This window comes from Suncus etruscus, chromosome 3, assembly GCF_024139225.1.
Source record: "Suncus etruscus isolate mSunEtr1 chromosome 3, mSunEtr1.pri.cur, whole genome shotgun sequence".
Lineage (NCBI taxonomy): Eukaryota > Metazoa > Chordata > Mammalia > Eulipotyphla > Soricidae > Suncus > Suncus etruscus.
This window is the reverse complement of record NC_064850.1, coordinates 164,744,638-164,771,109: the sequence shown is the minus strand read 5'-3', so window position 1 is coordinate 164,771,109 and position 26,472 is coordinate 164,744,638. Positions and strand designations below refer to the sequence as shown.

The 26,472-nt window shown below is 41.8% G+C and overlaps 2 protein-coding genes and 1 non-coding gene across 5 annotated transcripts in view; 1 reads left to right on the top strand and 2 right to left on the bottom strand.

The window, feature by feature from the left end:
* The window catches only part of RPRD1A (regulation of nuclear pre-mRNA domain containing 1A), a 1,137,547-nt gene that overhangs the window by 459,042 nt on the left and 652,033 nt on the right, over positions 1–26,472 (top strand). The window lies entirely within an intron of this gene.
* The window catches only part of FHOD3 (formin homology 2 domain containing 3), a 514,974-nt gene that overhangs the window by 68,615 nt on the left and 419,887 nt on the right, over positions 1–26,472 (bottom strand). For both annotated transcript variants that reach the window (XM_049769642.1, XM_049769643.1), the window contains 2 exons: positions 6,517–6,810; positions 2,501–3,381 (listed from right to left, as the gene is read on the bottom strand). In XM_049769642.1, coding sequence (XP_049625599.1) covers positions 2,501–3,381; positions 6,517–6,810 — 1,175 coding nt within the window. The remainder of the gene's footprint in view (positions 1–2,500; positions 3,382–6,516; positions 6,811–26,472) is intronic.
* On the bottom strand, positions 21,309–21,442 carry LOC126005199 (small nucleolar RNA SNORA51). The gene has a single exon (XR_007494370.1). It is a non-coding gene; the product is annotated as a small nucleolar RNA SNORA51 (small nucleolar RNA).

Genomic DNA, 26,472 nt, shown 5'->3' with positions numbered 1-26,472 from the left:
CAACTCCAGTCCAGACATAGTCCAGATCTGGCATACAAATCTCTGGGATTTGACATGGAAGGTCCTAACGAGGTCCTGAAACTTGGGTTTTAGTGTAAGTTTCCCAATGGAAACTAAAACCAAATCCCTGTGCTCTTTGCTGGCTCGTGAAGTCTTTGTTATTTTTGCTATGCTCTATTGTGTTTAATGAAAAACTTCTCATGAGCCAAAGTTCAGAAGAGGCTGTTTACAGCTGTGTTTTATGAAAATCACAGTCAAAAATTGGGAGCAGAAGTAAAAATTGATGATATCTGTTTTGGTGGCACACAGAACAGAATCAATTCTCCCAGGTATTCTGCTTTCATTCTAATCTGCATTTTCACTTCATAAATTAAATTTACATTCATAAATTAAGCTCTATTTACTTTTTTAATACTCTCCCTTGCTCCCAAGGGCCATACACTTACTCTCACTGAAGAACATTATGGGATCTGTTTGGTAGATTTCTCAATATAGTTCCTACTATGGTCCCACTTAGTTACAACTAGTCACAATTTTGTACTTTTACGAGTCAGTAAAGGATTTCAAGAGGTCTCCATTCACACTTCATGCAAGAATGTGGCTCTAAGCTATTGGGCAGACACCAGCCAAACTCTTATCACTGACCATACTTGGACACAGAGAAAGGAGAATTGGGAACCATTCATTCTGGGAGTTCGAAAGGAAACTTGGAATCTTGCTCTTTCCTTTGTAAAACAAAGTCAAAAATGAGAGTCCAACTTTTACTTTTTATTCTTCTCTAGGCCTGCCTCTCCCCCAGCAATTTCCAAGGTTAAGGGTAAGCAACCACAGATGTCTAGTGGGTGCAACCAGTCACACAAACCACATAGGGGGAACAGGAGGGTGAGGATCACCTGCTACTGGGGTTGGAGGATGGTATTGGTTAAGTCAGATCCCCAGGTAACTTCCACAAGGAATAACGGCCAGATACTCATCTCTCCAATGCAAGGTCAGAATTGGCCATGTGAGTAGTTTAAGCATAACATGCTACCAGTGTGGGAAAAGTTAGAACAAGGGCCCCAAAACAGCTACCTAGTTTTCATTTTAAGAGGGGACAGGTGTCTCCTCTCCTCTCCTCTCCTCTCCCCTCTCCACCCCCCTACACATTCCCCCCTCCCTTTTCCTCTCTTCTCCTCTCCTCTCTAAGAAAAAAAAAATAGGGGACAGGAGGTCTACTTCAGCCAAAGGAGAACACAAACTGCATGTTTTTCCCTGTTGGATCTTGGATCTTAATGGTTTAGAGTTATAAACACAGGAGACATTTCATTCTCATTTGAGGTATGCCTGAAGCTAGAAATGGAAGAGCTCACATTGTGAGACTGAGCAGAAATCAACACCAGAGATGATGCCAACTCAGTTCCAACCCCCCTGCCTGAGTCTGAATCGGATCAAGGGATCAGAGCTCCCTGGTCTGGCCTGTCAGTGACACAAGCAGTGACAGGCACTAGTTTGACTCCTTGTCTGAAGGGCATCTTGGCCTTGGGCTGTGGCACAAATCTTTTGGTTTCAAAATCAGTGCAAGAGTGGCCAGGTAGAAAGTCTGACTCAGGAAGCTTTATATTCGCCCAAAATACCAGTAACACATGAGCTAAAATGAACCCACTAGTAGTAAGCTCCACCATGCTTACTCGAAATCTATGTGAAAACTACAGTATACCCAGAATCACTAGGTTTTCTTTTTTAAAAAAAATCAGTTTTTTAAACATATACAGAAAAGACTCTAGTACTGAATGAATCATTAAAATAAGATCTGTAACCCCATAATATGCAGCTTCTTTGTCTTGTTCTCAGGTACCCAGTAACTTTATGGTTTCCACTTATAATAGTAGATGAAATATTTCTCTTACAAATACCACGAGTAATGCTTACAAGATTATCAAATATTTACATATAACAAGCAATCTATATATTCACGAACATTTACTGGATGTTAAATATATGGAAGCATTTAGAATCTAATTTAAATTTTAGACAGTAGCAATATGCTGATTCAGCCAGGCGATAGACACAGAAATGTCATCTATATTGTTGCTTTCACCACAGATGCATTATATGGCTACAGCTGAGGCTGAAGTTACTACTATTAGCCATAATCAGCAGAGGTAAAAGTTTAAAAAACACATTTTCTAAACAAACAAATCCAGGTGTTTGCTAAACTAAGAAGTCAACTTCCCCTTCAGTTGCTATCAATGCCTGTTCTGGGACTCTGCTAGCATCTCTCATCTATTTGCCTCTGTCTATAGATGATTGATTTCCCAGAAAGCATGCTAATGTCTTTAGAAAGATGGCACCCATGTTAAGCTGTAAAGAATTCCTTGTTCATTTAGACTGTAGACAAAGAATATTATATTATTTTTATACCATGAGAATTTTACCAAATAAAAAAAAGCAACCGGAAGGACAAAGAAAATCAGTGGGAAGCAGCTCTGCAAACCACGCTGACAGTGGCGGGACGTGGTACCTTGGAGACGGATAGTTCCTTAGATTTAGATTCAAACAGGTGCTCCAGCCTGGATGTGTCCACCTTAATGGGTTCCAGTTTCGACCACAGGAATTCCCGGCAGCGACGGTTGTTCTTGCACGGCCACTCGAAAGGCCGCACTTCATTCCAGAACAGACGGATGGTCTTCTTTTTCTTGGTGAATGCCGGCTGACCCCTGGGGATCTGTGGCCACCCTGAGCTCTGAGGAGCACTGAACACTGGAGGCGGAGCCAATAAATTAGCCGGGGCTGGAGGGGGAGGCACGTTGTCCAACAGGGGTGGGGGGGGAGGGGGCGGCAGGCCCAGAAAGATGGGTGGAGGCGGTGGTGGTGGCCCCGAAGCTTCTCTAGGACCCAGGTCTACATCCAGCACGTCAATGTCATCTTCTTCGCCCAGGTCAGTAAAGTCCATGTCTTGGATCCTGAGCTCCCTTGGGTTGGCCATGAGCTGGTCCCAGATGTAGTCCGATTCAGTCTTTTGTTGGGTCATGGCTTTTTCGGGGACCATGTCATCAGACTCGGCCTCAGGGGTAAGGGTCGTTCTGTTCAGATCCCCACTGTTGAATTTCTCTGCAAAGGCCTTCACACTGCCCCGGTTGTCCAGGCAGCCAACATCTACCTTCCGCACACTCTCATCCTGTGCCAAGGAGTTGGCCTGCAGTGTGGATATCCTGCTGGCCAAGCTGGCCATGGCCTCTGCCCCCTGCTCGGTCCTGCTGGCCTCACCCTGCTCCTTCTCATCCTCATCCACAGGCTTTCTGGTATGGGCATACAGCATGTCCAGCATGAACCGTTTGTTGGTGAGGATGTCACCACACTGTTCATTTATGCCGGCATCCTGAATGGTGGCCGACAACAAGCCTGAAAGTAGAGAGGAAGGAGAATATGAGCCAGTGACAGGAACCATCCCTGCTGTAGCAAAGAACCAGTGAGACCTTTTCTGGGTTCCGTAGAGGTGCTTCCCTGAGCCCTGCACCCAGAAATCAAACCGGACAGTAATGGTTGGCTAGGTAGATATGCTGCTGCAGAACCCAAACCCAATATAATGCTTGTGGCTAATTTCTGGGCCTACAGGAAGATAGGAATATTTTCCTTACTCTTTCTTGATAAGCACCCATCTACTCCAAGTCAACAATGGCCCTTTGTCCTAACTAGATACCAAGAAACAAGAATGAGACTTCCTCCCTCTGAGCAAATGTAGAAAAGTACACTGAGTTATCTGTCTTTCTCATCTGAATCACTGCAATTCCAAAGTGTCAGATGAATTTATAAACCAAGCCATGGGTCACAGATGACCTTGACACTAAGTTTGTAGGGGACGCTCAATGTTGCCAAGTAGGCTGTTCATCCACAAATCCTCCTAGATGACTTTCCACATTCTTCCTCTCTCCTCTCAACTTCCTGACCACCGCAGCTTCACACCAGGAGGTCTTTGCTGCCTCATTCATCAGCTCAAGAGATGAAACCGCAGATATTTAGAGCCTTCCTTCTGCCTCCACCTACCCACCTGTATCCCAGCTCGAATCAATGCTGCCCTTGAGACTTCTCAGCACAGTCAAGCCACTCTGCATTAGAAAACCATGGCAGCAACTTTCTGCCATCCCTCTCTCCTTCTCATCCCACCAGACCCTCTCCATTGGCATATAAACACAATGAACCCTCTCCATTGATATATAAATACAATGGATGTTTACATCTTACCCATCTTAAAAACAAAACCAACTTTCTCTACCAAAAAAGTAGAAAAAGGCCCTGTGAAAACCAACTTTCTCAATCCCACTCCCTTGTCCAGCTATACGACTCCGTGCACTTCAGGGACTATATAACTAATAATTAATACAACACTATGAGACTTGATGGAGCCTCCATACTCACCCTTCACTTGGCTTCCAGGACTTTACCCACACCAGGTTTGCTTCCTACTTTTTGCATATTCCTTTCCAGTCCCTGTGGTGGCTCCTCCTTACTTTTAATCTTTAGCCTCCTTTAACTCCATCTATCTACATTCTCTCTATTTGACCTCATCACTTGTAATCTCACCTGCACTTATTTCTTGACTCTCATAGGGTACCTTCTTCCTTCTTTTCAATTCCTAACTTCCTTAGCTTTCTTTTCTCACATTTTTCATTTGCTTTATCTAGGGTTCCAGTTATCTAACTATCCATGTGACATTCATAACCCAACCACTTTTGTCACCATTTCCCCTGCCAACCCTAGGATGAGCTAGCATGGTTTCTTGCACACAGAACTCAGGGGAGTCACCTTGCAGGAGGACTTCTACTCTTGGCACTCTACCAGCTGTTCTTAATGCAACAACCAATGATGAATTTGATTATCACTCTCTGCTCAGTCTTCTAAGGACTCATTTTATTAAGAAAGAAGCCATTGACATTAAATATTCACAGTTTTGTTCCACCCCATCTTATTTTTAGCCCCCACCACTACTACCACCAAAGAAATATGGACATGAACATCTTCAGCTATGAAAAGTTCCTTGCTCTTCCCAGGTCTCCTCAGGTGTGATCCAGGGAATTGGAGCACTATACTCTTCTTTCCATGGGATGCCACTAGGAAAGCACCTTTGCTTCTACTGAAGTTGTTCTGGGTAGAGAGAGAAGCAGTAAACTTTCCAATATTGCTTTTCTAGAGAAAGGCAATTGTTATTAGCTAAGAGACACTCTGCTCTATTAGAAAATCCATCCCCTAATCCCTTGACTATGAAATGGGTTTTCACTGGAGTGTCACTATCAAGTCATTCAATTTATGATGATTCTTGACACCCTGTATCATGACCAGAATTCAAGGTAGTCTCTGCCTTCCTTCCACCTTTCCGAGTCCTCCCATTTCTTATGATGTGTTATGCTCAGGAAGTTGATGTCTCAATTGTGAACTTCCATTACTTTCTGGGCATCAAGCAAGTGAGGACTCACCAAGGAAGTGAAGATTCACAATGAACAAGACAAAGATCTCCAATCTCACAAAGCTTAATTCAAGTAGAGATAAGGGACTAGTCATATGAATAATGTTTATCTGCAGGTTCTAACAACAAAGAAATAGAGCAGAACACAAGGAACTAAAGAAAACTACAGGCTCAGAATAAGGCAAGTCTCTATTAAGCTATACAAGTTCATTATTGAGAATAGGTACAATCAGTAAGATTACAATTGGAAATCCCTTTGGTTGCCTTTGTTATTTAATTGAGAAACTGAACAGCAAGAAGCACTAGGAGAACCAAACTCCCTTCACTCCACAGCTACTGCTGATGCCTGCAGACTGTGGGAGGTTCAAGAACAAATGTGATACATCAAATAAACATGATTAGAACTCTTGAAGTATCAGAGTAAAACAGAAAAATCACTGCAAAATCTCAATTTCCAAATCCATATACTTGGATGGCTCTAGCTTTTTGGTAGAAAGTCTGTGGTTTTTCAGTGCTAACAGTCTCCATTTTTGGAAAGTTGTCCTTATTTGGAAGAAAATGGAATAATCTGATCCAAGAAAGTTCTGTTCCCTGGCTTATTTTCACTAATCCAACATGCCATTGTATTTTAAGCCTGCTAAACTAGTTATGACAAATCATATTTAAAAGTTATTCATAATAAATAAAACATGATTCAAGGTTAATCAAGACTTACCTGACACCCTGTACTTTGGCCAAAGTTATACTGTATATAATAACAAAAAAATTTGTAATACAAATAGAAAATTTGGCTTTCCAAGATTAGATAAGTGACTTTATGTGTAATTCCTCTTAGCACACTCATCTTCAATCTGACACAAGATGTAGTCATTTCTTAGATGCAAACTAATAATATCTTTTAATCCCCCTTTCATTACATAATGGTGAAACAAAGATTTTGCATCAAAGAAAACAATACTGAGTAATATATTTAATATATTCTAACCAGCCCACTGAGGGTGTTAACTCAAAGGCCAGCAAATGAGATCCCACCTAGGGATTGCCTGGACTGTTACCAAGAAAAGATGCTTTATTACCAGTTCCTCTGTCCCTGGATGGTTTGTCTTCCTTGTCCTCCCTCTCTAATGTGCTGCTGGAAGATGAGATGCTGGAGGCAGAGCAGTTGTCTCTCTCATTAACTTCCTCATTCTGCTTCTCTTTCTCACTGAGAGAAGCTCTCTCTTCAGGTTCTTGTTCAAGTGCTCTCTCCACTTCACTCTCTGTTCCAAAGTGAGCAGGGGCTATTTCCAGGTTGACCTCATTGGCAATCTGTTCTTCTTCTTCTTCTTCTTCTTCTCCTTCTGGTTCAGTCTCAGGATCCCTGGTATTGGCTGGTAGAGACAATAGAAATATTCATTTTAACCATTTCTTAAAAATACTAAAGAAAATGTGAATATAAACATGAAGTCAATTTCTCTATGATTTCTGTAGTAGGTACATGTAGTAACTACATGTGGTCTCCAAGAATCCTGACCTCTGGTTATTCAAACATGAATAGTTATGTAAGTGGAAAGAAGTGTGAAGTTGATATTTAAGTCTCCAATCCTCAAATCTATTGCCCTTAGATAACAGATATTATCTAAGTGAGTCAGATCACTCAGGTGAGTCCTTTAAATGCATATTTTTCTGGGTCAGAGAGAAGTACAGCAGTTAAAGCACTTGCCTTGTAATCTACCAAAGCTGAGTTGAATCTCTTGTACCACATATGATCCCCAAGGTCCCTGAGAGAGTCACTCCTGACTAAACAAAGCCAGGAACAGCCTTAAGCACCAACAAATGTGGCCAAATCTACCCCCTAATAAAAAAATAATAATAAGAATTTTCTTATTAGTTACATAGTGGAATGTTACTGTCTTTAGAAGTGGGAGATAGATTTGACATGTCATATAGAGGAATGACGGTCTATAATCAAGATGGTGACAATGAACTTGGCTCCTCCTACAGACACAATTAATCTACAGCTTCATATAAAATAATTTACACAGGGAGTGACCTAAAAGCTATGTAAAATAAAAAGCTTCTACAACAAGGGATAAAAAGAAAAGTCCTGACACTAGCAGGAGAGACACAGATATGTATTTCTGAGGAAGAAATCCCAACCCATATCCAGAAATATGTATGGCCCTAGGAGAGGAGAGATCTGTGTCCTATATCAACACTCTAGATCTTTGATGCAGCAAAATCCCGATACTATATTGGGTCTATAGTCATTGGGGCCAAACCTCTACAGGCTGGTCACCAGCTGCTAGGAGGGGCAACAAATGCCACATGCCAGCACTCCAGACACCCTTTGTCATAAACCATATGTGGCTAGGATGTGTCAAAGCAGAGCAGAGGTGATGAACTGAGGCTATGCCAGCCTTACAAATCTACTTACTCAGTGCACCAGTCATGCTCTCAGGCTGAGCCCAATGACTGTAACATAATGAATTGATTCAGTGGCTCCACACCACATGCTATCTGAACATAGTAGACAGAAAGGTAGAGCACACCCACGAAACACATCTAGAATACCTAGTGCAGGAAGCAGTGAAGAACTATGCTTTCAGATACCAGGGTACATCACTGTGCCAGACTAATGGAAGTGTCAGTTGGATAGTACATACGAAGTAAGCATACAGAGCTGAACAGAATTTGGAGGCAGATGACAGGCCCCTGTACTGAAAACTAGTGCAGGGGAATGGGACTCCCCCCATGCTAGTCCAGGCCTTCAGGGCAAGGCCGGGCAGCTGGTTCTCTGGAGTTGGGGAGTAGGGAGACACACCTCCCCTAATGCAAAAAACTTAGGTGAGGCTAGAAACTGCTTCAGCAGACCCCACATGCCAGGATTTCATTGTTCCTTTTACAACTGGTATGTGAGGGTCACTGAGCAGGGGAGCTAGCTAACAGGCCCCCTGTACTGAACACTAGTCTATGCCAGACCAGGCCTTCAGGGCAAGGCCAGGAAGCTCGGTCTTTGGCGAAAGAAGAAAGGGAAACCAGACCCTTCCATGGCCGTTAATGGGGCTATGTGGTGGACCGCCTTGCAGGGGGGCAGGGGGTCCTTGCTCACTAGTCCTTATTTTCAAAAGTGTGTGGGTTACAACTATACTTTTTAACCATCATTCCACAATGCTCATAATTTTAGATTGTTCCTAGGAAAAATTACTGGAATGCCCAAGAACCGGAGGATAATACTTGAATAGATCTTTAAAGTCTGTCTATATGTGTGCGTGAGTTTCTATACAGTGGTCTTCTCTCTGATTGCCAAACCTAAACTGTAAACAATACATGTCTCAAGTGTATATAGCCCCTCTTATATTTTACCTCTCCCCCCACTTCAGAATCCCTTCTACCCTCTTATCCCCCAGTCCTGATCCATTATCCCTCCTTATTTAACCCTCTTTACCCTCAGTTCTTAATTCATTAGGCACCAAGACTAACCTCCTGTCCCAACAAACCATCACCCAGCTCCTAAACCAAAAGACACCCTCTCAGTTTCACATCTCGTGCCCTGGCAAGAAACTACAACCAACACGCCTGCTGACTATGTGGCCCTTCTCACTCTCCTCAAATCATGGACCAGATTCAGCTTCAGAAAGATTCCCAGCTCAAGGACACTATCTGATCCCGTAATGCTGCAAATCATGTCTCAAACTCAAGACAAAGGTGTGTGATAAAAAAAAAGTGCCTTGGCAGCCCAGGCATCCAGAAATGGTTGGTCCTAACTTGGGGTGTGCTGAGATTTGCTCGGTTGCGCTGTTTGTCACTGGCAATTTCTGACCATTCTACATATGGAAAACCGCGCGGGGGATAGTACCCCCGTGCGCACTGTATGTATTAAGAGTATTCCTTATCTTTATGTTATGTTTTGCGTATCCAGAATGTCCATTTTGTATTCTGCCCTTTCCCACACCCCTACAAAGCTCCTTAACTCCTACTCCTTAACTCTCTCACACCCCCAAACATCACTAACCCACATTACTCTTTTTAACTTCAGTATTGCACAATCCTAATCACAGACCAAAGTCATGCATTGTGTGTAACAACACAAACTGTTTCAAAAGACATAAAATGGACACGTATTTCTTTAGAATATTTTGTGTTTTTTCTCTGACAACTATAAGTCTTACTAAATATTCTCTTATACAGTGACGATTCTAACCACTTTTTATCTTCTCTTTATGAGCTGTTCAACAAGGAATTTTGGTGAAAGAGTCCCCCAGTTTAATGCTTATGATTGAACCATATCATGGGAATCGTTGGACTTGTTCTTATGGCCCCCATATGCTCCATTAACTCCACGTGGCATTGCTCCTTTTTGGCATAAGCACATAAAATGGGAAAATACTATACATACAAATAAGATCCTATCTAATAGAGATTGAAATACACAAATCTTGTAGTGCAAAGGGACCTTACACCCTGAACATTGACATAATGACCAGGCACAGGCCTCAGAAGAAAGGGCATAATCCATTCTCCCCTGAACCAGGGAAGCCATCCACGAAACATCCAGGTTTGTCTATAACATCACCTGGAAGCAATCCTCCACCATGGAAGACCCTACCACTGCTCAGACATCGACCTGCTCAAAAGAGACTTCTCTTAACACTGAGAAGACTTAACAACAACGACCTGCTTACAGGACAAGGCTTCCTGCATTGCCCTTTAATGGTGAGGTGAAACGAGAGGACGCTCCACATCCTGACTTCAATGTAGGATATGCAGATTCCAGGATCTTTAATACAGAAACATGATACCAACAACAGAGATTGTGTGAAAAGTGTGTTGGCACTACGGACAATGTCTTGGATTGGATGATCTAACTTGCCTGGAGCCTAGAGTTGGTCTTATGCCAGGAAACTTCAGGGGTCGGGTCTCTTTGTATTTAGGCCAAGGTTATTCCTTTCCATGCCCCTCATATTTTGGTGGGCCTATGCAAACAACAATTGCCACTCTAACACCGTTTTTACTGTGCTCCTTTGACTCTAATCATTAAAAAAAAAAAAACCACTTAAAATTTGAGGTTAACTTAAGCTAATATGCATGTACATGGAAATGTAAAAAATACTATGCCTCTAATGTTTAAGGAGTTACATAAGTTTTATGGCTTTAGATTGCCTTGTGTGCTGTTAAGAAATATTATAAGTGTTACAATCTGGGGACTTGAGGGACAAAGTAATTGTACATGGATTCTGTTTTATTTATCTTAATGTTCTTTGGCTGAAAGTTCAAAGTTAAGATATCTGCAAGGGGACTTCTTCTGAGAATTATGTTATGGGTGATTGTCCTTCCACTGTAACTTTACCTTGTCCTCTTTCTTTGCATCTTTGTTCTCATAATTAAAAATAAAAAAAGTGCCTTGGATTTCACCCCCCACAAGAATATCTCAAAATACCTAATTGAGAGACCTATATTGCCTTTGTATGTTTAATATCTTTATAATAATGCATCTTAGAGTGTTTATTCCCAAATATAAAGGTTGCCTCCTCCATCACTTGTTTTCTTCAATTAATTTTTTAATTCAGTTTTATTTATTTGTTCTATTTTATATATACATATTTTCTTCATCCTTACTGGTTTTGGTGCTGCTTGGTATGAAAACCGAGAAGAAAAAGTCTTGCCCGGGATAAAAGCTCAGGTCAAAAGCAGAACACAGAGACTATGTAACCGGTTATTCTTACCCACGATAGCGCCAGCAATACAATATGACACCATACACTTTTGTATAGGCACAGTAGAAAAGGGGAAACCATATACACAGAAACAAGATCTTGTCTTCTAGGGATAAGAACTCATACATTTTATAACACAGGGGCACCTCCCTCCCTGAACATGTGTCATGTAGATACAACTCAGACTCCATGAGATTGGACAGTGTTAGTCCAACCCCAAGTCCAGATGTAGAACTGATATAGCTCCCTGCAACAACCCCAGGAAACAAACTTCACTGGGAAATTTTTAACACCGCTCTGGCACCAACTTGTGCCAGTTCTGATATGATATCCCAACAATGAGAAAACAACAACATGAGCTAAGAGCAGGTTGTCCTATCAAATCACCTAACAGTAAGAGGAAATCAGGAGACATGTCATCCTTTGATATGTGTAAGAATCAAGAATGCTAACTACAGAAGACTGACTTTCACAACCATGACTGGGCCAGAACTCATCCTGGGACCAAGAAGAAAAACCTTACCCCAGGCTGTAGCCTAGGACTTGTACAAAAATCAAGATCTCTAATTGCAGAGGCTCAACTTTGACAACTGAAACTGAGTAGAACTTTGGGGGCCATAAGGAAGACTCTAGCCTAGACTTCAGCCTAGGATAGCAAAAACCAAGATCACTCATTACAGAAGACTGATTACAAAGACAATGATGAAACAGAACTTCTAGAACCATAAAGACTCTATCCTAGACCTTGTCCTATGACCAGTACAATTACCAAGATCTCTAGCTACAGAGGCCTGATTTTTATCGTCCATAACTGATGGAAAGTTTCCTGGCACCACAAAAAAAGACCCTGGGGTGTGGTAATGAGCATGTATGTAGCCAGTAGCTGTTACCATGACAGTATGCTTCAAGGGTGTAGAAATCCTGAATCTCTTAGGCCAAGGGAATTCCCTTTCTTACTTCTCCAATACTTACTGTGCCTATGCAAAAAGATGGGGGGGGCACAAAACCTTGTCACATCAGCACTCCTTTTTTTTCTTTTTCTTTTTTACTTCTCTTCTTCTTTGTTTTCTTTTTTCTTTTCCTTCTTTTTCACTTTGATGGTTATTATTTGGTGATTCTTTTGCTGCTGGGTGCTTTCTATTTATTTTTATTTAGTTATTTTGGGAGGATATCTGTTATCTCTTTTTCTTTTTTTTTCTTTGTCCTCTTCCAGCAGAATCACACAACATAAATCATCTTGTTCTGCCTCATGAATTGAGGGGGAAAATAAAAATGCATGGTACCAGGACCAAGCAACCATATGAACATTGAGTGGAATTAAACAATGATCTGACATAAACATCAAACCTAAAGTCAACAACGGAATTGATACCCTATCTACAACAAGCTATACACAGAGGGGAACAGTTTTAGTAGCACTACGGGGGACAAAGGAAAGATATGGGACCCATACTGGGAAAAGGAGTGGAGGAAGGAGAACAACCCTGGTGGTGGGAATGGCCCTGATTCATTGTCACTATGTACCTTAAATACTATTGTAAAAGATTTGTCATTCACTCTTTGGTTGCAATAAAAATTATTACTTAAAAAAAAAAGAATTGTGAGGCAGAATAAAAGGTATCAAAAAGGGCAAGGAAAAAAATCTTAGAAAAAGGACCTCTAAGAAATGGATATAAGGATATAAGCAGATTTGAACGAAGCGTTCAAAGCAATGCTTAGAAAGATGCTTAACAAAATTTTGGAGGAAAATCAAATGACTTAACATTTTTTATAAATGTCAAAACACAAGTAACATAGTTGAAGAATACAATGGTAGAACTAATTCTAACTAAAATTGGAATTGGAGATCTAGCAGATTACTAAATGAAGCTGGTAAGCAGTTAAATGAACTTGAAGACAAAACACTATAACTCATTCAAACAGAGAAGCAAAAGGGAAATTTTTTTGACATGAAGACACTTTAAGAGACATATGATACAACAAGAACCATATTTGCTTTACATGGGTTCCAAAATGAGAAGCAAGAGAAAAATTACTTAAGAAAATAGTGATCCGGGGACCTGAGAGTTAGCATGGAAGTAAGGCATTTGCCTTTCATGCAGAAGGTCATCGGTTCAAATCTCGGCATCCCATATGGTCCACCGTGCCTGCCAGGAGCAATTTCTGAGCATAGAGCCAGGAGTAACCCTTGAGCTCTGCTGGGTATGACCCCAAAACCACACACACACACACACACACACACACACAAAAGAAAATAGTGACCCAAAATGTCCCCAGTATTTGTAAAGAAATAGATAACCAGGTACAAGAAGTCCAGAGAATTCCAAATAAGAACTAAAGAAATCTACAGCAAAGGCACACAATCATTAAACTGGCTAAAGCTGACAAGAATATTAAGATCTTAAAAGTATCAAGACACAAATATTTCTTCACATACCAGAGAAAAACCCACAAGGATATCCACACACGTTTCAGTAGAAACTTTGAAGGTCAAAAGAAAGTGATATAACATACTCAAAGTGCAGAATTCCAAGAATTCTATACCCAACAAGGCTATATCTAGAATAGAAAGAGAGCAACAGCCTAAGATCATCTTGCAAGATGTTAAAGAACATTGCAAATTAAAAAAAAAGGTAAGTAGCTAGTGCTAAGAATACACATGTAAGAAGATTAATTTTCTGGCAAAGAATGATGGCAATGGAAAGGGAAATGAGCTAAAGATATGAGATAGAAGTATGATGGATAAAAAACAGAAAGGTAAAATTACTTCTGGTTTTTAAAATAAAATTAATTCTTTAATTTATCACTATGAGATACAAAGCTATAAAATTGTGCATGCTTGTTCAATGTTTCACTATTTCAATGGACAACACTCATCCACCAATGTTCCCATTTTCCTTCCCTTCCGCAGGTCCTTTACCTTGCCATCTTCTATAGCAGATATATTTCCTGTCTCTCTTGCCCTTTTTTCCTTTAAGACATTGTGGTTTGATATTTTATTACTAAAGGTGGATCATGCATATCTTTTTACCTCCTGTCTGCACCCAGTTTTTGTCCAGAATGATCATTTGTAACTCTGAGTGTCATAGCAGGTTCTTCTCTGTCCTAACTGCACTACCCTGCTATTTGTGGCAAGATTCCTACCATGAACTGGTCCTCCTGCCCCTTATCTCTATTGTCTTTGGATATTATCTCATTCACCGCTAATGGGAATGTTGACTGGTACAGCCTTTTTGGAAAAGAATATGGACATTCCTAAAAAAAAAAAAAAAAAAACTAGAAACTGAGCTCTCGTATGATCCAATAATATTGTTCCTAGGAATATGCTCTAGGGCACCAAAACACAATGCAGAAAAGTCATCTGCACTCCTATGCTCATAGCAGCACCATTCAAAATGGCCAGAATCTAATGCCCAAGAACGGGTGAGTGGATAAAGAAACTACAGTATACAATGGAATACTACACAGCTATTAGGAAAGAAAATGAACTCAGTACATTTGCTTATACATGGATCGATATGGAGAGTATTATGCTGAGGGAAGTGAGTCAGAGGGAGGGGAATTGACATAGAATTATGAGACTGTTGTGGGATATAAAATAGCTAGTAATAATATCCAGTTATTTTATGAGTGAAATCATGACTCCTTTCTTCTTAAATATACACCCAAACCTCCTTCAGGATCTATGTTACTCTGTTTGTAAAGAAATGCGAGTCTATTTAAATACATTCATGGACTTTACTTAAAGCAAGGAAGAAAGGAGGATAAAGAAAATAAAGAAGGGTGGATGATGTGGAGAGGAGAAAAAACAGCATGTGGATTCTAGGCTTTTTCTTAAAGCTGTGAATGGCTCCTGGCTAAGTCAGCAGTGAAGGAACAGGAAAGAGTCACTCAGACCTGCATCCTCAATAAATTAAATTCTGCTCAGATATGAACAAACCTAGGAAAAAATTCCTCTCAGGATCTTAGAAAATAGCTTTCTGATATGCATAGTCTTCTGACATACAAGGCCATAGAGCCTCCAAAGTCTTACTAAATGCTGACCTCTAGAAATAGTGAGCTTCTAAATGGATGCTTCATTAAATGCTTTGTGTGTGACGATGGGTTACACATCCATATATCCATATACACAGCCAGATATCTACATTTGCATCTCTAAAGGAAAGAAAACATTCCCTCATTAACCAAGCTGACAAGTAGACTCCTGATGTGTTCCCAGCGACTAAATGAGGCCTGCCATCCTCTTCCTGGATCAGGTCTGCTTAGACTGTGAATAATTTTGAAATCTCTTCATCAGAATCCCTCAAGAGCACAGAACTATTTTCAAGTTTTTCAAAAGTAGAGGTGTGATGCTTGTACCAGGTAAAATGCTCATGGCAGCAGGCCCACAGCTTTGCGTGTTTGGGCTGAGTCCCACACGCAGCTGTGAGTAGTGCATAATGGCAAAATGATTGGGAAGATGAAAAATCTGGAGTCAATTGCTGTGTGTGAAGGCCACGGGAGGGTAGTCTGGAAGGTCTATCCTGCAGGGCTGGGCAAAGCCACATGACATGGATGCTGACAGCATGCCCCCAGGCATGTGCGTAAGTCCTCTCAGCACACACTGCTCAAAGCAATAGACAAATTCAGGCAGGACATACCCATAGATTTGGTCTGGTGAGCCTCCACCAGAACAAGAGTACTGTGCTCTCTGTGGAGGCACCCTGCCATCTCAGGGACATGGGGACAGCTGGTGATGGAGAGCAGAACAGGATCCCCTATGAGGCTAGACAGGGACATGCCTACATGAGAGAAACTTGAGCCACACTCAACCAGGGGCTCAGCTCCCTCAGCTTCCAACAAGAAATATTCTGCCAGGACAAAGGGTACTATTCCTTTGTGCCTTTCTCTAAGAAAGGGTGAAGGAGCTGGGGAAGGAAGGAGGGAGGCAGTGGGCTGGAGGAGGTAACAACAGATTCTCTTCTTTCCATCCAAGATTAGCTTTCAGATACTACTGGAAAGAAATTCTCTTCTTTTGTTGGAGACCAATCATTTCCTGGGGTCCTGCTCCCTGGGGGGATGCTGGGGCAGCAAAGACCCTCTCTTGGCAAAGACAGGATAAGCAAAGCTTCAATCTCGGGGACTGAACATATGGGCATAGGGCAGTTTCCTTTGGGCAGAGAAGCTCCGGATGGCAGAATCAGGAGAAAGGAAATTGGGGCTGGGGATGCAGGAGGTTTAGGGACTGTGCATGTGACAAAAAAGGAGAGTTTTAGGTATTTTTCTTAGGAATCAAAACTGAGTTGTGTGAGGGACAAGAGTGAACTCATTGCCTTTCAGAAACGTTGATTTGGTATTTAAAGGAATCACTATAGTAATTTCTTTTCAATTGATGAGTCCTTAGTCAAGAGATGCACAGCCCCAGTCACTTTACAAGCACAGCAAAGGCACAGTTTCAGTAAGAGCAGTGTCATCATTTGGTTGACAGAAAGCATATGTTCCTGCACACATTTACTTCACAATAGCCACATCAAAACGAGAATGTGTTTGCAACAGCCCCGCATGTGGCATGCGTTTATGTTTTAATTGGTGAGCATATGGTGAAAACTGGCGAGGTGCCTCTGTGGGGCTGCCTCACCGGCTGGGAGGTGCAAGCAGTTGGGGGCCATAGCCTGTGTCTAGCCACCATCCTGGGCAGACAGGATAAAGCAAGGAGCTGTGAGTGATGAGTTCTCAACTCCAGCCTACATATAGTCAGTCCACTGTCCTTCCAGAGCCACCTAGATAGGTATGTAAAGTAGGCAACTCTGAGTAAGCTGAGCACCTTAATGAATAGACCATGTAAGTTAGTGTTCAACTTAACTTTGTAAACTCACAGATCCCTGTTTCAGCAAACTTAAGGAATAGTTTCTCCTTATCATGACTGCTGGGGAGTAAGAAGTCTCCAGAACTACCTGTTGATCAGAACATGTGATTAGGATATCCAGGGTCTGATGCCAATCTCTGGTGCTCAAAGCTATCCTACTGATGAGCCACATGCATTCAAGGCAATGAGAGTGAAGACGCAACAAAGAGCAAGCACAAAGCTGATGGTGTACCATATTAACAGGGGGAATCTGTAACAGAAACGAACAGTGATCCTGCATTAGAGGGCTCACCTCTTGGCTAGGGACATAGAACCTAAGGAACTATCCATAAGGGTACAGAATCCATGTGACCAGGTACTAAAGTGTGAGCCCTGGATAACCATTGACAAAGTTCCAGGAAAAAATAGGACTAAGGAAGAACCCTTTTCTGATTGCATTAAGGTAACACAAGAAATTAGCAAAAAGGGTGAAAAGGCCTGAGACTTCAGATCTCTCTCATGTCCCAAAGCCCCAGCATGGGTCTATGCTAGCCTCTACTATCAAGTTCTCACACTGCTATCCAGGAAAGTCTTGGGTGATGCCCATGCCCTGGATTCCAAGGCTTTTCTGTTCCTTTTTCTCATTCCTTTTCATTCAGGGCATTGTCTGCCTCTTCCTTCCTGCTTTTCAATCATTGTTTGCAGCCAGACCTGCTGTCTTTTGGTCTCACAGGGGGTGGTAGCCAGATCCTTCCTCATTCAGAAAATAGGCAGAACAGCAGGTGGGTAGAAGTCTTTAAGGAAGCTGAGCCATTTGTCAGCAAGGAGGGGTTAAATGACTTCCAACTTTCCCATTTTGCTAGTCCCAGCATGCAGCAAGCCCCTCTTTGGCTCAGAGATAGTATTGGCAAAGAGAGACACTGATACATGACAGACCCTTTGTCATGCAGGAAGTGGCAAAGGAAAAAAATGACCCTTAGATTCTGCCATACTTGACCTCTGCATGGCATGGGGCGGGAAAGCCCCTGCTAGGAATATGAAAGACCCTGGCCTCCCAACTCCTACCGGAAATTATGAAAAAATACATGTAAGTGTGATGGCTATTCCAGGAGAGATACCAAGGGTCTTGACAAGGTCTGGGTGGTTACAAAAGTGTCATTGTGAAAATGACAGTTGAGGCTGAGAATCAAAAGGGGTTAAATGGGGAAACATGAGAATATTCTGGGCACAGAAAAGAAAGGGAGGAAGAAAAGCAGGATGTGCAGTGAGGGGCCATGTGAGGTGGTGGATGGCTCTTGTGAAATAAGGGATAATGTGGGGTGACAGGCTTTGTGGGATGAGGAGATGTGGGATGTGAGGCGATAGGCCTTCTGAGTAAGATGAGCATAGACACTCAACTGAGAAGTAGCCATGTTCATTTTCTATAAGATGACTTTCATCTACAGTAAAAACTGCGAGCTGCAGAAGAGGTTCCTGGTCTTTGCGGCATAAACAATCCAGAAAATAAAGGCTTCAGGCAAAGAAATGAAGAAGGAAACAGCAGATGTCTATCAGCTGGGCTTTAGCAAAGAAGACAAGGAATCAATGGCCAAAGAAGACAAGAAATCCCCTGGAGGAGGTTCTATGTGAGCAGAGGGGCATGGTGCCAGACAGAGCATGGCTCTCTACTAAATCCCCAGGACTTCACAGCACTTGGAGGTTCTCCATCTTCAGAAAGTTACACGAAGGCAGGAATGGTCAAGGTTCTGCCCAGGTAGCTACCAGAAGAGTTGGTGTCCTACTTCTGAGCACATGCTACTAAGGATACCACAAATCCATTTTCATCTTCAAAGCATGCTCAGAAATGAAAGGTAATGCATCTCTGACAGAGAGGATCTGCCAGGATCCCCGCTCTTGCCCATGCCCACCACCTCCATGGCAGAACATAGACACTACATCTCCAGGGCTATGCAGGGAAGGAGCATGAGAAGAGACGGGCTGGTGCCCAGGCATTCATTCTCTCTGACATGGATGGAAGTCTAGAAAGTAAAAGGAAGCTATGGTGGGAAAGCCCTGGAGTCAGAAAAGGCATCAGACTGGGCTGGATCTTCCTGGGTGGGTCATGAGAGCAGATTGAGGGGCTCATAGCCTTGCTGGATGCTTTTATCAAAGGCCAAAGGAATGGCTTTGGCCACAGCCTGCTCTGACTTGATTCAGGGAAACTTTAAATATTAAGGTTGGAGTTGGGGGGAAGTATATGCAGAAAAAGTATCTAAGTGAAGCATTAAAAATGAAACAAGATATATGTGATGTGGAAGAAATACCAGAAAGGTTGAGGGCCCTGCACGTTTGAAACAAGGAAGCTGGTTGTCGCCACTGATCAGGCAAACCTCACTCAGGGAAAAAATATCACAGATGATGGTGGTGAGGGCCTTTCTGAGGTGAGAATATGGGGGAGCTCCAGAGCAAGCAGCTCAGGGCAAGAGGAAAATCTGAGGTGTTCCTATTATATAATGAAAAGGTACCCAGTTGGGTGAAGAACAAGGTGATGGGTGCTTTTTTCCCTGAAGCTTCCCAAATTGAGCCTGGGGAACGTTCCTGGAATATCCAGTCTGCATAGCTCTGGAGAAGACACTGACTTTCATAGTTAGTTCATTGTCCATCCCAAAGCCCAGTGTCACCTCCACAACTGCTCCTGAAAATCTTACTAAATATTAGCTCTACTTTAAGTGAAAACCAAAGTTATCTTACAGTGAGCATCTCCTCATCCAGGAACAGTTCTGAGGGCCAGACACACCTCACACCACTGAATTCACACATCAACTATATGAAGGTCAATATTCCATGGAAACCAGAGATCTCTTCCAGGGCCACCCTGCCCTGGCTATCTTACGCTGCTCCTACAGACCCAGGCTCCTTTCTGCTCTAGCGGACCTTGACATAGAGGGCCCTTGTGTTTGAGTTTTGCTTTCTCTCAGATGGGTGGGCTACTGATGGGAAAAGAGATGAAGAATTTATGTGCCTTATGCACTCTTGTGTAATCAGTTGGATAAAGGTTGTAAAGCCCTGCAATTCTTAGGGGTACAGAAAATTAACCTAGTGAACTGGTATAGGATTTGGTCCAGCAATGAGATGCTGTTGAGGTCCAGAGCTTAAAGAATCTCCAGGGCTGTACGCAGTGGTGTTTTAGGCACCAGGTAGTTTTAGGGAATTAACTCTAGTCCTTTTCCTTTTTTGAAAAAGTGTTTTGGGGCATGCCCTATGACGTTCAGGGGTTACTCCTTGCTCTGCACTCAGAAATTACACCTGGCAGTCTCAGGATTATAGGGATGTCAGGGATAGAACCCAGGTTGGCTGCATGAAAGTCAAACACCCTACCCACTAGGCTATCTCTCCAGCCATTTAACCCTAGTCTTTGTGCATGGAAGGCATGTACCTTTGGTCTCTTGAGCAAAAGCTTTGTAAAGCCACCATTCCTCTTCTGTGAGCTCCCATCCAAGGCTACTACTCTTCTCAGATTCCAGCCTAGTCATTCACCAAGTTTCTCCAGGCCTAGGAGGAGGAGAAGCGGCACCAGCAGATACGTTTGTGTGCCTCTCCAGACTCTGATGTACTGGGTCCCTCTCCACAACTCTGCAAGCAGTTCCTTCCATGCCATCTACTGCTACAGGACCTTGATGAGTGATTCAAGGCATGGCAATATGTTTGACCTCTCTGGAAATCTTGAGTTGTATATCATGAAGTACAGTGTGGGGAGAGACTAAAACAGTAAAGGCGAAGTATATCATTGTTTCATAAAGAACCAAAACCAAAACATACTGTAGGCATGAATGTTTCAGTTCTGCTTTTATCATTGTCCCGGACAGCTGGGTCCAAAGGGTCCCATTGGACTATCTTGTCATGCAATTTTTCTTTGAAGAGATAAATTGTTGGTACAAAGATCTGAGCTTATTAAGTCTTTGGGTGGCTTCAGTGAATTTCAATCTGTGATGGGGTCTTGGTGGCTTTGCCAGGGCCTGGCTTTCTGGCAGGACTTATGAAACCAAGGAGAGAGCCAGCCAGTTCTATAACAGTTGCTCCAAACTATGCAGATTCCAGAGACCTCCCCAGTTCTAAGTTAATAACTAACACCATCAACTAAACTTTGGTTTAATCACATAAATGTGAGAATGGTCCCAAGAGAGAAAGAGCACAACTTGGAAAATTCTTTAGACTTGGCCTTTGGTGTTAGGCCAGTTTCTTGCTAAACTGTTCACTCTGTTGTACTTGAGAGCAGGGGTTCTCAAGCTCCACTCATGGGCATTTGGGTTTGATGGGATACACCCTACACCTCTATATATCTTAATAGTGTCTCTTCCGTCACAGTGCCCATTTTCCCCCCATTTCATAATACAGACCAGGCAAAGGGCCTGTGTTGAGGCGTATATGAGGTGCATTTACTGTACCTCCTCTTTCTATACAGTCAGTGTAAAGAACACAGCCTGTAGTAAGAATTGGGAGGTCTTTTCCTTTTTTTGATTTTTTAATATATATATATATATGAAATCTATATATATCCTTCACCAGTGCAACATTCCCATGACCAATATCCCAAGTGTCCTTCCTCCCCTCCCCACACAGGCTGTACTCTAGACAGGCTTTCTGCTGTGCCCATTTATAGCAACCCAGACAGATGTTCCTGGAGCAAAGTAGGAACTGCTTCTACTCACTGAGAATCACTGGTCTTTAGAAATCATTCCATTAGGATGGTTAGAAACAGTCTGCTCAAGTTTCATACAGTATTATGAAGTACTTTATCACCTGTAAAACACTGATTCATCGGTCTAATACATTTATGTACCTTCAAAATTAAGTGCAGTTCTGTTCCAAAATTCAGATCAATTCTCCAAACTGATTGAGGCTTAAACCACCTCTTAAAATGGAATTATACCGTCAATATTCCTTCAAGTTCCTTTTAGATGTGCTACTTTAAAGATTCCACATCTCCACATATAGTTTCTATAATCAAGGCTTCATGTAGTTTCAGTAGAATGCGGTAAGACATATTGTTCTTGTAATTATGGGACATCCAGCGATAAATACAAATTCTTAATCTCTAAAATCACATGTGACACAGCAATTCAACAAGGAATCAGGAGGGTACTTAAGGAAAATCACAGATCCATGGCCTTCTTTTTTTGTTCTTAATGGATCATATACCCAAGCTGAACTGATTATAATAAAAATTACATAAATTATTAATTTCCACTTCTAAAAAACTTCCTGAGTGTCCTTCATGCCAGGAAGGCTAGCAGAGCTCCAGGCCTGTTTTCCTAAAACAAGTAGGAAGACAGGATGAAGATAAAGTATGATTTCTAAATGGAAATACATTTCAACAGCACTGATAGCTCTTGTATCCCCAGACAAAAATAACACTGATGTCAAAACAAAAGCTGCTAGTTTTGAGGAAATAAATTCTCACAGAAATGGATAGTCCTGAATAATGACACCTAGAAAACAAATTGAGGACAAGAGTTTTGTTTTTGTTTTTGGCTAATTCATTTTTTTCAGGGCTCAGATAATGAAATTACTTTTAATTTGATGTTCTGAACTGATTAGCCACAAAATTCATTTTATATTCATGTTCCAGGCACATAAAATCTGATGTGGAAAAGTATCATTCCTCAAATATTGGTTAGGCTAATGTGATCTGAAGTCGAGAGACATTATCAGATCATAACAACGAATAATAACTAAAGAACACTTTAGTACTTCCTTGATTCTAGCAAGTCTAAGCCCAAGCAGAACCAGCGGATGTGTGACTAGAATACGAATGAAACACCTCTTTTAAATTCTCACCCCCCAAAATTGACCCTTCCTCATTTACATCAACTCACTGATGGGTGTGACTTCCACTAAGTCACAGGCTCAATTACCTACACCAGTCAGCAAATCCACTCATCAAAAACTGAATAGACTAAAAATAAGGAGAGTTTTAGATGTGGTTCAATAAATATCTTATCTTGCCAAGAACCATCCACTGAACTTTCTCCCTCTTTTAGAGTTAGGCCAGGGGTCCCCACATTTATTTGGCTTGCTGTCCATTTTTCTGGGGAAAAAAACTTTAAGTAAATACACAAAGTGCACCTCTTGCTGAATTCACCTAAGGATTTTACTGCCCAGGATAATTCCAGCTTTCACCCTCTTAAGAGGAGGGATTACCAGCTATCTCCATTCTGAGAAATAATGAATTCATTCTTCATAAAGGAATGGCCCAGGCAAATGGTATCAACTCTCAGCAAAACTTCCTCTCTACATTAGGTCACGATGATTTCTTTAATCTTTATAAAGGATCTTTTCAGTAAATGCTATGTCTTCCATCATGACCCTAGAAATAATTGTTTCTGCATACAGGAGTGAAGATGTCTGTGTAGGCTGATGTATTTGCTTTGAACAAGCAGGGGAACTATTTATCCATTCATTGATTCCTTTGCTAAATGTGAATTCTGCTTCCACATTGAGAGAGAACAGAGGTGAGCAGAAGGGAGAGAGGGCCCTTTTCTGAAGAACACACTGATAAATGGATAGAGGGAACTACTATCATTTTGTATCTCAGATATGCACAAAACACAAGGAACACACAAAAGAGAAATTAACAGAGGCTTTAGGGTAGATGCTTCAATGAGCTGAATTTGGATTCAGTGAGTACTCAGCATTCAGAGGGCTCTGAAACACAGAGGCGTGCTCGAGAGCGTACAGCACCGTTTAGGTACTGAATAGTCACATGGTGTCACCGAGCAGAATTCTCAATGGGACTCTCAGGCTTACAATATCACTAGCAGAGACTTTTCTATGCTTTGGACTTTCTAAGAATATTTGCATAGCAAATAGCCATGGCAGGCAAAAGAATGTCTCTCCCTGGAGCAAAATAAAATAAGAAACAAAGAACAAATCTGATAATAGAGAAAAGGCCTCCCTCTGGGGGGAAAAAAAAAAAAGGAAACCCTGGGTACTGACTGTGGTAAAAGTTTTGAGGTCCCTAAGCTTTAGGGTTCATTTCCAGATCAAACAGTAGTTATACATTGGAGTTATCACTTGGGTCTAGTCACATCACCTTCTGGAATGTGTGGCTTGAGAAAATGGCAGAATTGCACCCTGGCAACGATTGTTGCCATGAGGATAAATAAGTCTTTTGTCTCTGACTTATGCATTTGATGTTGCTCACAACAAGAGTAACATCTTAGGGCCAGAGAGATAGCATAGAGGTAAGGCATTTGCCTTTCATGCAGAAGGTCATTGGTTCGAATCCCAGCATCCCATATGGTCCCCCGAGCCTGCCAGGAGCGATTTCTGAGCATAGAGCCAGGAGTAACCCTTGAGTGCTTCTGGGTGTGATCCAAAAACAAAAACAAAAACAACAACAACAAAAAAAGTAACATCTTAGATCCATCATAGTTGTAGATACCTAATATAAAAGGTAAATATAAAAGCCATCTTTTGACATCTATAAAAGTCTCATACAAAAAATAAAAGCCTCTTCTAACAATATTTCCATAATGTATCCTAAATACTTAAACAGAAATTATGCTTTAAGGGCCGGGCTGTGGCGCTAAAGGTAAGGTGCCTGCCTTGCCTGCGCTAGCCTTGGACGGACCGCGGTTCGATCCCCCGGTGTCCCATATGGTCCCCCAAGCCAGGAGCTACTTCTGAGCACATAGCCAGGAGTAACCCCTGAGCATTACCGGGTGTGGCCCAAAAATTAAAAAAAAAATTATGCTTTAAACACTCCAAAAGACTTACAACTAGATTTTTGGGGGGGCCATACCTAGAAGTACTTAGGGCCTACTCATGATTCTACACTCCATGACCATTGCTGGTGGTACAGAGGAGGAATTGAAGGGGTGTCAGGGATCAAACCTCAGTCAGCCACAGGGAAGGCAAGAATTCTACCCACTATAATATCTTTTCAACCCCAAGACTATTTAATGGTTTAAAATATGTTACAAGGAACTGCAATGTAATTATTATTTCCAGTGTTTCCTAAAGTAGGTGATTCTTCCTTTTGTGGTGTGGGTGGGGGGGGGGTCCTAGCCTTGTGTGCAAGAGGAAGGGAAGGGACACTTTTTTTGTGGGGGCACTCAGGGTTACTCATGGCTCTGTGCTCAGAAATCCTGGCAGGCTCAGGGAACACTAGGGGATGCCAAGAATCAAACCTACGTCCGCCCTGGGTCAGCCGCAAGCAAGGTAAACACCCTACTGCTGTGCTATTTCTCTGGTCCCTTTTCTTGACGGTTTTAAAGAAGGGAATACTAAGTAACTTTTTTCCTCAAAAGGAGTCTAGAGACTACATAAATTTGGATACCTCTGGTCTAGGAAGAAAAAAAGGCAGGAAAGTTGGGCTTTCCTTCATTTGTTGAGACTTGAGAGACAGCAAGCAGAAAAATTCAATGTTTCACAAATTCACTCAAAGTTTAAGCCAAGCAGACAGGGACTTGAGTGGAAAGCCTAAAAGATTCATAATTGACCGAATGGCATCAAATGGACAGCAGTGAAGAGAGTGATGAAGAGGTATGATTGCCTGGAGGCAAACTATCACAATAATCTAGAGGCAGGAGGCATCTGAGAGCTTCAGTAAGGGAACCAGCTATGACCAATACTATCCCGCTGACACTGTGCTAGTGGGAAATAGGACATTTGGCAGAGTGACCCTTGGCTGTGTGGATGAGGTTCTAGCTTCTTTAACTGAAGTTTGTCACCTCATGAGGTCACAGGTGAAGGTCATGCAAAAATTGCCTTAAAGTGTGTTTATGATTTATTATTAATATTTGGTTTGTATGCCTATTTGACAGGTACTTTGGGTGACAAGGGATGTGAAAGAAAAAAGAATAAGAATCCCTGGATTAGATGAGAATCTACTCTAAAGGAGATGCACAGGTTATGTCTGAAAGGGACAAAGATATTCAGTCAAGGACCTTGTGATAGCCACTGTGATAATGAATTCGATTGATATGAAAAATGGTTATCCATTTATATGAACTGAATATGAGTCAATTCTCATTCTATATTTTTTGTACAGTTTTAAGGATTGAGAAGTTTGAGGAATTTCCCAGTTTACCAGTATTCTAAATTCTTGGATAAGTGAGAAAAAAATAAGTATAACTGTCTATCATATCTATCACATCTGCAATACTTTCAGATACATGCTGGATGAATAAGCCATGACCATCTCATTAACATTTGACTTTTCCAACACCAAATAATAAGGGAATTGGAAAAGCCTGGAAATCCAATTAGTTTTTAAAAAGTCACTAATGAATATATTTATCTGCCATAAAAATACAGGACGGTAAAAATTTAAATGTTACTTTAAATAACATCACCAAGTATGTGGTAGACCCTGACTCAAATCCCTAGCACCTATGTCAACCTACCTCCCCACCCCCAACCTCGCCAGCACCACTCTGTGCACCTAAGAGTGCACTAAGAGCCCCCAAATACTGCCCTGTCAGGCCTGCACCACCTGGCCAAGCATTATTCATAAGAGATATAGAGCT